Raw genomic sequence first — 17,025 nt, forward strand, 5'->3', positions numbered from 1 at the left:
TAGATGATAGTCGTGGGAGGGTGAGCCGTCTCATGAAGCTTTCCTTCGATACAAGCACTGCAAACACGATCTTTGGCAAAACTAACATTCGTTAGTCCATGAACATGGTCCCCCTTGAGAAGACTTTGCAAAGATATCATATTGACGTGGGCTAAACGGTGATGCCAAAGCCATCCCACATCAACTTTAGCCATTAGGCATGTCGCGGTCTTAGTGGGTTGCTCCGAGAAGTTAACCACATATAGACCGTTCTCGACATGCCCAACAAAGGCTACTTTAAGAGTCTTGCTCCACAAGAGGGCCACGGTATCAATATCAAAGAAGGTGGCAAAACCCATGAGTGCGAGTTGACGAAAGAAAAGTAAATTGAATGCGAGGGACTCAACAAGCATGAATTTCTCGATCGTTAGATCATGAGAAATGACAACCTTGCCAAGACCCAATACCTTAGAATGTGAGGCATCACCCCATTCGACATTGGTGGGCATAGATGGGATATTGTGCACGTCCACCACCAAGTCCTTGCTCCCGGTCATATGATTTGTCGCTCCACTATCGAGCAACCATGATCCCCCACCGGAAGCAAACACCTACAAGAGATCAATGCTTGGTTTTAGGTACCCATTGAGTAATGGGTCCTTTGATGTTAGTAACAAGGGTCTTAGGAACCCAAATAGACCATTCAATGTACTCATAAGGAGAACCAACAAATTTAGCATAAACATGTCCATCACTAGCACGGCACAACACATAAGAGGGGTTAAAGTCGCCGGCTTTGTTGGGAGAGATGGTGTTGCGCTCTTTGGCTTCACCACTCTTCCCATTGTTCTTCTTCTCCTTAGGAGCACCTTCTCCCTCCTTCACAAAGGTTTGCGTGAGCGGAGGAGGTCGATTTGTCTTGCTCTTCTTCTCCTTGTTCTTCTTATTGTTCTTGGACTTGGGTGCGAACCCAACTCCCTCCTTGCCCACAACTTCCTTTTGATTGCTCAAAAGGTCATTTAGGTTCTTATCGCCTTGTATGCATGACACAAGACCTTTCTCGAGTTGTTCCTTCAACTTGGCATTTTCCTCCACAAGATGCACATGCTCACAACATGGGTTAGTAGCATTTGCATTATCAATTACGACCATGTGAGGAAATGTGGCCTTTTCCTTGGTTAGCTTAACTTGGAGTTGAGCATGAGACTCCTTGAGGGTGGCATGAGCACCTTTCAAGACCTTGTGGGCCTTGTCAAGTACGTTAAACTCCTCTGTGAGTCTAACATGATCAACCCCAAGTTTAGCCTTCTCGGAAGCTAGAACACGAGACACAACAAGAGCATGATCAAGATCTTTCTTTAGTTTAGCATGACCATCGTTGTGTGACTCCTCAAGAGCCAAACGATGCCCATGCTCTTCCTCAAGAGCATTAGAGAGATCCGATATCTCATCGGCATAGTCACGACTATGACTTTCCATCTTAGTGATGGTTTCTTCATGAGCCTCGATCATGTCATTGGCTTCACCAAGTTGTTCCAAGAGAGCAACGAAGTGCTTCTTGGATTTTACTTTGAGCTTACTCATGAAGGACTCAAATTCATTGATCTCCTCATTAGACCCCTTACCATTATCAAAGTCATCCGTTGAAGGAGGGTTAGGAATAATGGTGGTTTTGATGTTGGGGGTTACCTTGTTGGTGGCCTTAGCCATGAGGCACTTGGCGGTGATGTTCTCGTTAGGTGCATCGAAAAGAGACACCCGAGGAGTTGAGACAATGGCAACGGATGCCATGGCCATTGTTTCACCATCTTCATCATCATCGTCATCCTCATGGTATTCTTCTTGAACCACCAACCTGCGAGGAGGAGTCTTCTTGGTGAAGTTGTTCTTGTTTGGGAAGGACTTGGCTTTGTCTTTTCGAATGAACTTGCCACCATTGTCTTCCCGCTTCTTGTAAGGACAATCCGCAACGAAATGGCTGACATTGCCACAGTTGAAACAAGTTCTAACTCGTTGCTTCCCCTTGAGGCCACTTGAGTTGTTCTTGTTGAAGTTGGGTCTTGTAGTCTTCTTACTCCAAAACTGTCTTGAGGCAAGAGCCATGTGCTCATGATAATCATACTTTGTGTCCTCGGGGTTGCTCTCCTCATCTTCCTCTTCTTCTTCTTCTTCCACACTAACCTTGGCCTTCAAGGCAAGATTTGGCTTCTTTGCCCTTTGGGAACGGAGCACCGCATTGTCGGCGGTCTTATCCAAGATGTTCATTGCAACAAACTCATCCAACACTTCACCAGAGGTCATGGAGTGAAAGCCCGGTCTTTGGCGGATGACGGAGGACATGGCCTTGTTGTAGGGCATCATGGCCTTGAGGAACTTGCGCTTGATCCAGTTGTCATCCGTGTCCTTGCTCCCATGATCTCGGAGTGCGACCACAAGTTTGGTCACTCTTCGAAAGAGCTCACGAGGTTCTTCATCCTCTTTCATTGCAAACTCATCGGCTTCATCTTGCACCACTTCATAGTTGGAGCGTTGAATGCTAGCACTTCCTCGATACATACGCTCGACACACTTCCATGCTTCTTTAGCCATGACATGAGGTCGAAGATGAGGGAGATCTTCGGGAAGGATAGCATCTTGGATGATGAAGAGAGCACTCTCATTGAATTGATTGTCCACTTCTTCTCGAGGGGTGAAGTTGCTTGGATCATGAGGATAGAAACCTTCTTCAATAATTCTCCAAAGGTTAGTATTCACATGTTTTAAATGACGCTTGAAGCGATAAACCCAAGAATCATAATCTTCATTTTTCACATATTTAGGAGGAGGACCGGCATGATTCAAATGAGTAGAGGGGATCGGTCCTCTATACACCGGGGGTTCCACATGGGCATAGATGCCGGTGCCATTTCTACCACTAGTAGACGGACTCTTTTCACTATTAGCTTCCCCCTTGTCGGGGTTAGCATCCGTCACCTTGTTAATGGGATCACCCACTTTCATTGGCGAGGTAGATAGTTTGAGTCCCTCTAGGAATTCAGAAAACATGCTTTTAACCTCGGCCGTCATGGAGGTTTTCAATGTGTCTAAAGCCACATTGAATTCCTCACGAGAGACCGAGGTTCCCCCTTCGGCCGAAGACGAGATGGGATTCACACCGGAGTGTTCCTTCGCACCGTCGTTGACGTCAACCATACTCTTCGGACGGCAAAGTCCTTAATAAAGAGACGAGGCTCTGATACCAATTGAAAGGATCGATATGGTTGACTAGAGGGGGGTGAATAGGCAACTAACAATTTTTAGACTTTTCTTTAACAAATTAAAACTTGCAATGAAATAGGTTGTCTAGATGTGCAACTACGTGGACAACCTATATGATGCAAAGACAATAAGCACACAAGCAAGCAATGGATATAACTCAAGTAAGCTTGCAAAAGTAAAGGGACAAGATAACCAAGAGTGGAGCCGGTGGAGACGAGGATGTGTTACCGAAGTTCCTTCCTTTTAAGGGGAAGTACGTCTCCATTAGAGCGGTGTGGAGGCACAATGCTCCCCAAGAAGCCACTAGGGCCACCGTAATCTCCTCATGCCCTCACACAATGCGAGATGCCGTGATTCCACTATTGGAGCCCTTGAAGGCGGCAACCGGACCTTTACAAACAAGATTGGGGCAATCTCCACAACACTTGGAGGCTCCCAACAACACCACGAAGCTTCACCACAATGGAGTATGGCTTCGAGGTGACCTCAACCGTCTAGGGTGCTCAACACCCAAGAGTAACAAGATCCTCTAGGGATAAGTGGGGGGAATCAAATTTCTCTTGGTGGAAGTGTAGATCTGGGCCTTCTCAACCAATCCTGAGCAAATCAACAAGTTTGATTGGCTAGGGAGAGAGATCGGGCGAAAATGGAGCTTGGAGCAACAATGGAGCTTTGGGGGAAAGAGGTAGGTCAACTTTGGGGAAGAAGACCCCTTTATATAGTGGGAAGAACAATCCAACCGTTATCCCACTTACCAGCCCCGCACAGAGCGGTACTACCGCTGGGGAAGGGCGGTACTACCGCTCCGGGCGGTACTACCGCTCGACCCAGCGGTATTGCCGCGCTGCCTGGGGCCTTGACCCCAGGGCGATACTACCGCCAGGGAAGAGCGGTACTACTGCTCCGGGCGGTACTACCGCTTAGACCCAGCGGTACTGCCCCGCTGCCCAGGGCCCTGTCACCAGGGCGGCACTACCGCTAGGGAAGGGCGGTACTACCGCTTAGAGCGGTACTACCGCCCCTACTACCTCCCTTAGTGCCGCAAAACCCGACACGAAAAATTCGTTCGAGAATCGAGGCGGAAGTAGCCCAGACGCATAGCGGTACTACGGCCGAAACACCCAAGCGGTACTACCGCTCTAAGAGCGGTACTACCGCTATGGAGTTTTGGCGGTACTACCGTTGTGGACGCGGTACTACCGCTAGGGGAAAGCAGAGCATAGTAAGGGGAAAACAGCAGCTCCAGAGATGCGGAAGGAAAGACGACAGGTGTGATAATGATGTGTACGTGTGATTCCACCCAAGTCTTACCAAAACGGATCCCCTCTTGATAGTACGGTGACTCCTACGAAACTAGTCCACCAACAACGAAACGAAGGAGCTACACCGTCTTGAATTACAACATCGAGGGGAGGAAATCATCTTGTGCCAATGGATGAATCTCTGAAAGAACTAACGCACATGATTAGTCCGCACAAGCATTGTCATCAATCACCAAAACATATTGGGAATAAATATGCCCTTACAGCAGTTCTATAAGCCCATAATGCATCATCTAGTTTCTTAGACCAATTCTTCCTAGATCTATTAACAGCCTTTTGCAAGATTAGTTTTATTTCTCTATTACTTAATTCTACTTGACCACTAGACTGAGGATGATATGGAGATGCAATTCTATGGTTAGCATCATACTTAGCAAGCAATTTACGGAAAGCACCATGAATAAAATGTGAACCACCATCAGTCATTAAATATCTAGGGACTCCAAACCTCAGGAAAATAACTTCTTTAAGCATTTTAATAGAAGTGTTGTGATCAACACTACTAGTTGGAATAGCTTCTACCCACTTAGTAACGTAATCAATAGCAACCAAAATATGTGTGTACCCATTAGAGGAAGGAAAAGGTCCCATATAATCAAATCTCCAAACATCAAATGGTTCAATAACAAGTGAATAATTCGTAGGAATTTCCTAACGTCTACTAATGTTACCAATTCTTTGACATTCATCACAAGACAAGACAAACTTACGAGCATCTTTGAAAAGAGTAGGCCAACAAAAACCAGATTGTAATATCTTGTGTGTAGTACGGTCTCCCGCATGGTGTCCTTCATAAGGCTCGGAGTGACACTTTCGTAGGATTTGTTCATGTTCATGCTTATGTATACAACATCTAATAAAACCATCTACTCCTTTATAAAGGTGTGGGTCATCCCAAAAGTAATGTATTAAATGATAGAAAAACCTTTTCTTTTGTTGCTATGTGAAACTAGGTGGCATAAATTTAGCAACAATATAATTAGCATAATCTGCATACCTAGGAGTACTACGAGAAGCATTTATGACAGCTAATTGTTCATCAGGGAAGCTATCATCAATAGGTAGTTGGTCATCAAGAATATTTTCTAACCTAGACAAGTTGTTTTCTATGGGGTTCTCAGCTCCTTTCCTATCAGTAATATGTAAATCAAATTCTTGTAGCAAGAGAACCCACCTAATGAGTCTAGGTTTAGCATCCTTCTTTTTCATAAGGTACTTAATAGCAGCATGATTAGTGTGGACAATTACTTTAGAATCAACAATGTAATATCTGAATTTATCACAAGCAAACACAACTGCTAAAAATTCTTTTTCAGTGGTAGCATAATTTCTTTGAGCGCTGTCTAGCATCTTACTAGCATAATGGATAATGTTTAATTTCTTATCAATTCTTTGTCCTAGAACAGCACCAACAACATAATCACTAGCATCACACATAATTTCAAAGGGTAGGTTCCAATCAGGTGGTTGAATAATAGGTGCAGAGATTAAGGCTTTCTTCAGTATTTCAAAGGCCTCTAAACAATCATCATCAAAAATAAATGGAACATCTTTTTGCAAAAGATTAGTAAGAGGCCTAGAAATTTTAGAGAAGTCTATAATAATTCTTCTATAGAAACCAGCATGACCAAGGAAACTTCTTATACCTTTGAAATCTTTAGGACACGACATTTTTTCAATTGCATCAACTTTAGCTTTATCAACTTCAATACCTCGTTCCGAGATTTTATGCCCCAAGACAATATCTTCATTAAACAAAAAGTGGCACTTCTCCCAATTCAAGACAAGGTTAGTTTCTTCACATCTCTACAAAACTCGATCAAGGTTTCTTAAGCAATCATCAAAAGAAGTTCCGTAAACGGAAAAATCATCCATGAAAACCTCAACAATTTTTTCATAAAAGTCGGAGAATATAGCAGTCATACATCTTTGAAAGGTAACAGGTGCAATGCATAAACCAAAAGGCATATGTATATAAGAAAAAGTACCGAAAGGACATGTAAAAGTAGTTTTTCTTGATCCTCTTGTGACACAGGTATTTGGAAAAACCCAGAGTATCCATCTAGAAAGCAAAAATGTGTATCTTTTGATAGTCTTTCCAGCATTTGATCGATAAAAGGTAGAGGATAATGATCTTTCCTAGTAGCCTTGTTTAATTTTTTAAAATCAATTAGCATTCTATAACCTGTGATAATTGTTTGTGGAATAAGTTCATTTCTATCATTGGGAGTAATAGTAATACCTCCCTTTTTAGGGACACAATGAACAAGACTTACCCATCTACTATCAGAAATAGGATAGATTATACCTGCTTCCAGAAGCTTTTATATTTTATTTCCTACCACTTCTTTCATCTTAGGATTTAACCGTCGCTGGTGATGAACAACTGGTTTAGTATCAGGTTTTATATTAATCGTGTGCTGACATAGAGTGGGACTAATGCCCTTAAGATCATCAAGAGTATATCCAATAGTGGCACGGTGCTTCCTCGGACTTTTCAATAATCTCTTTTCTTCATGCTCTGAAAGGTTAGCGCTAATAATAACAGGATATATCTTCTTTTCATCAAGATAAGCATATTTCAATGTATCGGTAGTTGTTTAAGCTCAAACACAAGATCACTCTTGGGTGGAAGAGAATCTCAAGAGTTTCAATAGGCAAATTGTGTTTCAAAACAGACATTTGTTTAAAGAATATCTCATCTATTTTGTTTCGTTCATTCGTATGCATGTCATTTTCGTAGTCCAACAAATATTGTTTTATAGGATCAGTAGGAGGCACGGCAATAGCAGCAAGACCAATAATTTCATCCTTACTAGGTAATTCTTTCTCATGGGATTGTCTACGGAATTTGGAGAAATTAAACTCATGAGACACCTCACCAAAACTTACACTAACAATTTCTTTCTCGCAATTTATCTTAGCAATAACTATATTCAGAAAGGTCTACCAAATATAATGGGGCAAAAATCATCTTGTGGGGAACCAAGAACTAGAACATCCGTAGGATATTTTATTTTCCCACACAAGACTTCAACATCTCTAACAACCCCAAGTGGTATAATAATGTCTTTATTAGCAAGCTTAATAGTAACATCAATATCTTCTATCTCAACAGATGCAATATCATTCATAATTTCTTGATATAAAGTAAACGAGATTGCACTCACACTAGCACCCAAATCACATAAGCCATGATAACAATGATCTCTTATTTTAACAGAGACAACAGGCATGCCAACAACAGGTCTATGTTTATCTTTTTCATCAGGTTTGATAATTCTAGTAGCTTCATCACAGAAATAAATAGCATGCCCATCAATATTTTCAACCAAGAGATCTTTAACTATAGCAAGATAAGGGTTAGGCGGAAAGAACTATGTTTCATTTTTAGGGAGCCTTCATCGACTTTCCTCATGAGCATGACACAAACCCTAAAAACAAAAAACAAAAACACCTAAAAACGAAGTAGGAGCCCTCCCGCCGATAAGGGCGGGGATCCTTCGCGCCTCTATAGAAGACAAGGCAAATCGGCGGAGGCCACAGGAGGCAGGGTAGCCCTAGACGCGTTTGGGGCGTCGCTCGTGGATGAGGAGGAAAGTGTTTCGGCATAGTTGCTAAATAATGTGTTATACTATAAATCAGCGAGAATTTATATGGATCGGAGTGAGTACAAGTATTGTAAAAGAAATTATGATTTCTTAGTAAGGACGGTCATTTGCACATTTTGTTTGAGCGCTCACAATCTTTGGCTAATTTTGGACGTGCCGCCGTGGCTCGGCATGCAGAAGCCAGTGCAACCTCGCAGAAACCCACACGGAAGCTTTAGGCAGGGCGGCGCATGTCACGCACCGCATCGTTTAGCGCTGTAGGGTAAATCATGCCACACCACACGTACTGCCGCGCGGGGCCCGCAGCTCACGACCGCTCTTTCTTCCAAAAGAGCCCCTGGATGACTGGGCTATTCGCCTAAGCAAACCCGCGGTTAAATATCTGGAGCTTCTGTTCTTTTTGTCCCTGCGACCGCGAGGACTCAAAAGTTAAAAAGGATATAGAGAGAGAGAGGAGCGGCCCCCTTTCTCTCTCTAGGACGGACGACTCGACTTGCCCGGGTTTTCTCTCTCTACCCCCTTCTGAAACTATTTGATCTCCGATCGACCGAGGTCTCTCTCTCCGCCCCTCTTCCTTTCCGCTGCCTCGTGCCATGCTGCTACGGCTCCTCCTCTAGCTACTTCTCCTTGCGTGCATGCCTACCTAATACTCTCTCTCCCTCTCTCTCTCTCTCTCTTCGTCATCTTCTTCCTCCGATCTCCTGTGGCCAAAGGTACGTGCCTCGCGCGTGGCGACGTCGTGTGTGTCGCGCGCGCGTGAGCGCGTCTCGGTCTCTCCGACGTTCTAGCGAGAGGCGGGGGTGGCGCTGGGCCGGGCCGGGCCGGCCGGGTGGATGGAATGAACCGGCGGCAGCCCGGATGGTCCCGGCTCGGAACCTGCAGCTCCTCCGCGACGCGCATGGCACGCCTTTCATCCGCGACGTCGCCGCCGGCGTCAACGCTCTGACGGCACAGCCGACGCCGAGGCCGAGCCACCACATGGCCCAGGAGCCCATTAACCAGGACCCGTCAAAGCCGCCGCCGCCGCAGGAGAGGCAGCAAATGCACCAGGAGGAACGCCGCGGGGAGGCGCTAGTAGTGTTGCCGCCGCAGCAGCCCCATCCCGCCGGCACAAGCGGCAGTAGCAGTGGCGGCAGCAGCAGCAACGGAGGCGGCGGCGCCGGGGGAGGGGACTGGTTGCGCCTCGGCCTCGGCCAGGCGTCCCCGGGCCCCAGTGGCGCAGCGCCCGACATCGATCTCTTTGCGGCGGACCGCGCGGGGACGGCGGGGCCGCGGCAGGAGATGCTCCCGGGCATGGACATGCCGCCCGGAGGCTTCCTGCGCCCCGCCATGCCCGGCATTCCGCAGGCGTCGTTACAAATGTCCGTGCCGCGCGCTGGGCCACCTTGGCTGCCGCCTTGGAGCCACGCGGCGCAACAACCGCAGCTGCTTCTCCCGTTCGGACACCGCGGGCTCTACGGGCCTGGCTCGCCGGCCGCGGGCCCCTCCGGCTTCGACACGACGAGGGTTGTGCTGCCTCCACCGGCGGCCACCGCCGCCGCCGCCGCCGCCGCCGGAGTCTGGTTCGTCTTTCAGGCCGCGCCCCACCAGTGAGTGCATACACGTCCTGCCACTCTCTGCGACTGCACTAGCTACATGGGTACACGCGAGCATTTCATGTGTTCATCGCCACTTACTCCTCCTCATCCTACATATTTCACTCGCTGCATGCCAGTTGATTAATTCGTCCTTGAATGATCAAACACTGCAAATGCAGCGCCTTCATCTGCACGTTCTTAATCATTCTTGCTTCGATTCGTGTTGTTTTGCTAGGAGGACTAGGTGTCGGTGTTTTATTGACTTTGATTTTTGGCCTCTTGATTTGTGCAGAGGGAGGGAACCGTTCTTGCCTCAGATTCCAAGAAGCTACTTAAGAATCAAGTAATACTCTACAACCCTCTCTTTTTTTCTTTCATCGTAATCTTATTCTGTTGCTTCGATTAGTTGCCTCTCATCCTGCATTTGCATATTCTTTATGCGCCTCCAAATCTGCGAGGCTATGAGATGTATTAATTCATCAAAAAACATGGTTCAGATATAATGTGGTTTGTGCTTACTGCTGCGCGCGGCGTGGAAAATATGCGAATTTAACATGCGATTTCCTTGTATTTTGATAATTTTCAGAGATGGGAGGGTGACAGTTAGATTGTTGATCAAGTACCTGGCTAACAAGCTCGGATTGGAAGACGAATCAGAGGTATTTAAATATCAGCACAAGTCCGATTAATATCCGTTTATGTACTAGTAGCATTTTGCATTTTATTCTTCTTCCCCCCTTCTCCGGTCTTTTGTGTTATGGTGAACTTCTTTAATTATTTTTATTACTGCCAAGATGCATTGTTTTCCCCTTTGCTTTTTCCAACATCGGTGATGAAAGGAACATCAGAGCTAGAAAAGAGACTAGTACGTGTACGGTACAGATGTAGGTATAAAGAAAATAACATTAGACATATGCTTGCACTCCTGAATGAAATATATAAAATATTAATCAAGCATGACATTAAGGGTCCTGTGTGTGCTTGTTCCTATTGTAGGTGAGGGGTGTGTGTCTTGGGTGGCACATCATCCCCTCACCACTTGACAAGAACTCCTCCATCGGAGAGAGAGACGCAAAGAGGGACTAGTGAGAGGTTGTTAGATACTAGTCTAGATGGTTAGTTATATGGCTTGTGATGGAGCTTTACTTGTTTCTTCTTCTTGCTCTCTGTCGGTTCATGCAAACAATGAAGCTGTATATGTATATATATACTCATCTTATATTGTACTTATTAATTATTAATTTATATATTAGGGAGGGAGCCTTGGCTAGGTATCTAACTATAGGTAGAGCCCTCACAAGCCTTTCTGTTCTTTCTTTTCCTATGCATCCTAGGGGTCAGGATATGGCCAAGGAGCTCATCATTGCCTAAAGCCCTTTCTCCCCAGTGCAATGCCTCAAATGGAGGCATAGGAAGGGCTAGCATGCAATGCATGCAACAGAGGCTTTCAGAGCTATGCTCATATATAGGACACATGAGTAGGCATATATGTGTGTGTACTCCTACATGCATGTAGAGCGAACCTCTTGCTACGGCCTGGCTAGCCAGTGTGTGCGTCTGTGTGTGGGGCCGTGCTTGTGTAAAGCTATAGCATTGTGAGGGAGGGAGGGAGGGAGAGGGTCCGAGGGAGAGATAGATGGTGCATGCCCTAGAGAAAGAAAAGGGTTCCTTCACCTACCATGCATCACTGAAAGCTATGCACCATCCTCACCTCACCATATGGAAGCATCAAGTAGGGCTTTCGAGTGTATGTATGTGTGTGTGCACGAGAGAGAGAGAGAGAGAGAGAGAGAGAGAGAGAGAGAGAGAGAGAGAGAGGAAGGTGTGTGCGTGAGAGAGAGAGAGAGTGTGTGTGCACACCACAACGTAACGCGCGCGCGCGCACACACACAAACACACACCATTTCCTGCTCCATCACGTACAGTGATGGATCCTTTTCATTATGACCCGAGATCTTGCTTCCTTTTGCACTCGATAGGCCTACCTAGCAAGCCTGCATATGTTCTCAGTAACTGCAATGATATTATAGGCTCCTTTTTGTTCAGGAGTACACGCATATACAAAAAACGCAATATACTCACCATGCAGACCGACCGGCCCTACAATAAATCTTTGGTTTTCTTATCTACATTTCTCCATATGTTAATCTACTCATTTACTTTCCTACCTAGCTACATTGCCTGGCTGTTTCATTGACCAATCTCATGCACAAAATGGCATGCATGCATGCACGGTCACGCAGGAATCTTCTTGCGTATATATACAGAAAGAAATAGTATTACATTAATGATTACAATATGTATCTAGGTAACAATATGTAAGCCGTACTCAATGATGAAAGGATAGCTAACTTTTAAGGTGCCTAATATATAGTAATGTATGATATATTTGTTGCAACAACCTTAGGTGATGCGTGCAGACGTATACTAATATAAATTTATACGTGGAGGGGTACTGGGTATGCATGCATGCGCCTTTCTGTTTGAAGAGTAGACTTCGTTCCTTTTCTAATTCTTTGATCTTGGTACGCAGAAGTGCTACGGTGCATGTACATACGAACCTTAATTACATCAGGATCCCGCTTTTGCTTTGAACTCCAATAAATCGAGGCTTTTATCACGTACCGTTTTATATATTTCTGGGAATTGACCTGCTAACCACAGCAAGGCCTCATGCTATAGTGTCTCCACACCGAGTGCCGAATATGTTTGCTTCAATGGCGTTGCATATACATACAAGGTATAACTATATGTATGATGGGTTTCATATGCACTCACCAGTCACCACTCGGCCAGAAATATTCGCTAATAAGTTTAGTTGGAAACAAAGTGCAATATAGTTTATTGGTTCCAAAATTCACTATAACTTCTTGGGTCTCATAGCTAAATGGGGGTCTACTCCATAGAAGCATATAATTAGGTACGACCAGTAAGTTAATATCTACATGCCAGTACTATAGAGGAGAATATATTCCTTAAATAACTAGCATTAACCGGGGCAATGACGAAAAATAAATTTCAGCTTGATCTGTCATATGCACAACTTAATTATGATATTGTTTTTGTAGTTAAGGTCATCAGATCGACCATGTAGTTGATACCAATATCCTACATCTTTCCTCGAAAAAAATATATCCTATATATCTAAGTATCCCATTTAAATCCGCATGCAAGCCATCCACATCATCAAGTGCATGCAACTTTCCACTTTCCACACATGCAAGCCCTCCACACCATAAAAAAAATCGGCAACAAATAATTAACCCTCAGTGTCCATTTTCCACCACATGCAAACCCTCTGCATATTTTAATTTTATTTTCGACACTTGCATTGCTATGAATTTCTCCAGCAGTGTGCAGGATGTTGTCTAGTTTATTTAGATTGCAAGCTTCACATTCCAGTTTATCTTGTTTATAAAAAAAGTTATAGTATGTAATGCAATAAAATGTTGCTTATGTTATTGGTGGAATAAAGGGAAGACAATTTTTTTCTCTTCTCTTTTGGCAAGCAGTTTAAATGTATTGATGTTTTTGTGAACATTAAGTCTGATCAATTTCTGAGTTCAAGCCGGGCACTTGAACCGAGCTAGTGGAAATGTACATCCACTCTCCTAACCAACTGAGCTATCTTTTGCACACTCACTTATTCACGGAGTACACATGTAATAAGGTTTCTAATTGTTCAAACTTGATTTAAAAGTAAGTTCACTTATCATTGCATATACCTTAAATTAGTTACATAGGACTTTGAAAGGATTGCACACCACATGTAAGAACTATGTAAAACGTAGGCAAATCTTAATTACTTAACTCTTCTAATGTAAATTCCTGAAATTAGGTCCAGAAATTTAACTAATTGTTTTTAAGCATCAGGCCATTTAAAGTGAGATATTAGAAGGATTGCTAATATTGAATCACCACGACCTGTATAATCACAAAATCAATAACCAAGTATATCATCATGGCTCCCGTCAATCAGCATGCATGCACGCACGATGTATAGTATAGTAGAATGATTGATCAACTGAACATGCAAGTTGGTGTAGGATTTCTTTTTTCATTTTAATTGTCTCCTACACCCTAAAATGGGCCTAGTTTAACCGGCGCCATGGATGTATAACAATTCGTTTATCTTTTGTGCAAAGATGCCATTCAAATAAATATTTCCAGGGTCAACTTTGTCTCTACCAGCCAATTCTTTATAATCGAAACTTTAATGTCAATCAAGGAGGTTCTTTGCTAAAAAGAGGGTGATGGTTTTACCAGGTTAAAACGTGTGTCAGTCTTGAGCAGTGAAAGTTCCCCATGACTAGGGATGCGTGCTTGATTTAACAATCTACACAGAATATGGAATGTGGCCATGCTGCGACTAGGATAATATGTAGTATTAATCAGAGTTTAGTGGCAGCTCTTAGCTAATCAAAAGATTCCATCTGTTGATGGATGCCTTTATATGCTACACATCATGCATGCACCAAATGGCTCCACCACTTTGTATATGCATACGACTCGTACTTTCTTCTTTGTCTTTAGCAGTCTGTTGCTCTTTTCCTCAATTGCTATCTTAGTTTCACTTAATGTGACAGGCATCTATAGCCTTCGCTTAAAAATTACTAAAGATATATATATATATATATATATATATATATATATATATATATATATATATATATATGGGGATTGATTGAGAACAAATCCAATGCATCGTGTGTCTCATGTAGACTATGATGGTCAGTTGTTCAGAGCCAATATTGCATTTAGTTCACTTAGTCGTAATTTTGATCTGATCATGTCACCGGTCCATAAGTACTTCGTGTTCATTTCATACGCTAGAAATATGCTATATATTCCTTGATGCATGTGCAAAGTTAAAACTATTTTACTTAGACCATCAACCGACCTTGTGCATGTGCCTGGATGCTGCAAACTAGGCTTGGATTTCTTCATAGTATTTATTGGCGTCATCACCGTCATGCCATCGTCGACCTTACCTCACGTATTAACGGACTGTGCACCTAGCTAGCTCATGAAAGCCAAACTAGAAATTCTCACGGGAGACAAAGCCTAAGGGGAAGGTAAGATAGCTTAGATATATACAGTAGCTTTGGTTGTGTGGTTAGATGACAAATCGAAGAACCTTATTAAGTGGGTGCACTTGCACTTTGTGGTGGAATATTTTTACACATACGTGCATGCATGTGGCCCCACCTTGGTAGCCAATGAAACAGACCCACCAAATCACCTGTTTTATGCTCGTATGATTGGTTTCGAGAAGAAAAAAAAGAGGAAAATAATTAATGTGCATGGGAGTGGGGCCATGCGAGAAATGCGTGCACAGTAGAGGCTAGAGAGAGACGGCCGGAGAAGTAGAGAAAGAGTGAGGGGGTAGAGAGAGAATAATGCCAAGTTGGTGAAGGGTGAGGCATCTCAATGAAAGTGAAGCAGGAGGAAGGAATAAACGGATGGACAAAGCCAAAAGGACCACTAACTACTGGTACTGCTACGACGCCAACACTAGCTCTGCAATTCCGTCTCATGCATGCATTCCTTGGATCGGACGTGTCGTCCGTAGCAGTAGCAGTAGCTAGGGGGTTAAGGGGGTGTTTGTTTCCAGGGACTTTTTGATGTAAGGATTAGAAAAAGTCCCTAGCAAACCAAACAGGGTGGCACTTTTTGGGGACTTTTTGCTAAAAGCCCTTAGAAGCACCTCCTTGAGAGTCTTTTTTAAAAAGTCCCAGGGACTAGAAAAAGTCCTAGGACTAGAGAAACAAACACCACCTAAAAGACGCACTTTGGAGAAGACCCTCGAAACAAGGAGCGGTGGAGAATTGCACCTTCATACTAGGGCATCCAAGTATGTACGTAGTATTGATTTCCCACTATTTTATGTCCATATATATATATATATATATACTGTACTTAACAACACTGGTAGGAGTAGTAATAAATTAGCTGCTTTTAGTTACGCTATGTGTGTAAATTGACAATCATTGGAGGGCTGGAGGGAGTATACTCCTCCCTATTTTTTGCCATGCTTATGGATCGGGGGACCATGTGCATATATGCTAACCCCTTCTGTTCTGGAGAGACTGATTAATTAGCCAGCTAGATTAGAGGGGGTGCAAGTTGAGTTGAATTGATTTTTGGTGTTTTGCACGGGAAGAAATTGAAGCGCCCAACCTAGCTAGTACTACGTACCAATTGTCATTGGAAATTTAATTAAGAGGGGTTTTTTTTAGCAGAGAAACCTACCAACAAGAGCAGAATCTAATAGTTTAAGCACACCTGAATCACTATACAGTGCAGCATTAATTGCATGCACGCACGCCTCGTCCCTCCAACTATTAGCAGCTAAACCAGAGGCGTACTTAACCACTAATCAAGTACGTACGAACCCCACGCATGATTATATTAGATGCCGATGGCTCGAGCGTTAGTTGGAGGGTACTTGTTTGTGGCCATGCTAGAATTATATTCCCTCCCTAGCTAGCCAGCCAGCTAGCGGGGGCAAAGGGTTTATGCATGCCGCCAAGCCTAACAAAAACGTGTGAGCTCCCATATACAAGTGCCACTGGTTGGTTGGGACAGACATAGCACATCAATCAAAGCCAGCAATTCCCTTGCGATATATCATAAAAAGAAGAGTATAGTAAGTAGTATAAGATATAGTAGGAAGTAATATCTGGACGTCCCTAAGTGCTCGACGAGTAGTACTACTACTAGACTGGTAGAGGTAGTCGCTCGTGGGTCACATTGATGTAGCTAGGTGTGCTTCTTTGGGGGCAAAGCTATGGACGTTGGACGTTTGGCCGGCCGCACAAACATACATACATCATGGATCACATGATGGAAAGCCGAATAAGTGCCAATATTTTTATTTACATATATTGTAGTAATATTAGTAGAGGAAACTTATCATGCTCCTGTAGAAAACTACACCAATCCAAAGGAAGACAAATAATTAGAGATCTACACCAATCCAAATGCAGCACATACCCCGAAGCCCCCGCGTCGCCCCCGCTCGGGCGACTCGGGCGGGATCTCGATCCCTAGCCGCCGCCGGTCCCCTCCCCTCCCTTCCTCCCCTCCCTCCGCCGCCGCCGAAGGACGCCGCCGGCGATGGCCCGGGGCTGACGGCGGTGGCGGGGGTCCTCCCTCTTGCCTGCGCCGTGGGGGTGGTGCGGCGCCCCGCGGCATGGGTGGCGCGGCCGATCTGGCCTGGCGGCGCGGCGGCTGCCTCGGCCAAGGGCCGATCTGGCCTGGCGGCGCGGCGGGCCT

At 44.4% G+C, this 17,025-nt stretch overlaps 1 protein-coding gene across 1 annotated transcript in view; it reads left to right on the forward strand.

The window, feature by feature from the left end:
- The first annotated feature begins 8,727 nt into the window (after positions 1–8,727).
- LOC119364131 (protein LAX PANICLE 2-like) overlaps positions 8,728–17,025 on the forward strand; it is a 13,253-nt gene continuing 4,955 nt past the window's right edge. Inside the window, exons 1-3 of the mRNA XM_037629545.1 lie at positions 8,728–9,759; positions 10,040–10,090; positions 10,334–10,406. Coding sequence (XP_037485442.1) covers positions 9,029–9,759; positions 10,040–10,090; positions 10,334–10,406 — 855 coding nt within the window. The 5' untranslated portion in view covers positions 8,728–9,028. The remainder of the gene's footprint in view (positions 9,760–10,039; positions 10,091–10,333; positions 10,407–17,025) is intronic.

The sequence above is a fragment of the Triticum dicoccoides genome, chromosome 2B (genome assembly GCF_002162155.2).
Source record: "Triticum dicoccoides isolate Atlit2015 ecotype Zavitan chromosome 2B, WEW_v2.0, whole genome shotgun sequence".
Classification (NCBI taxonomy): Eukaryota; Viridiplantae; Streptophyta; class Magnoliopsida; order Poales; family Poaceae; genus Triticum; species Triticum dicoccoides.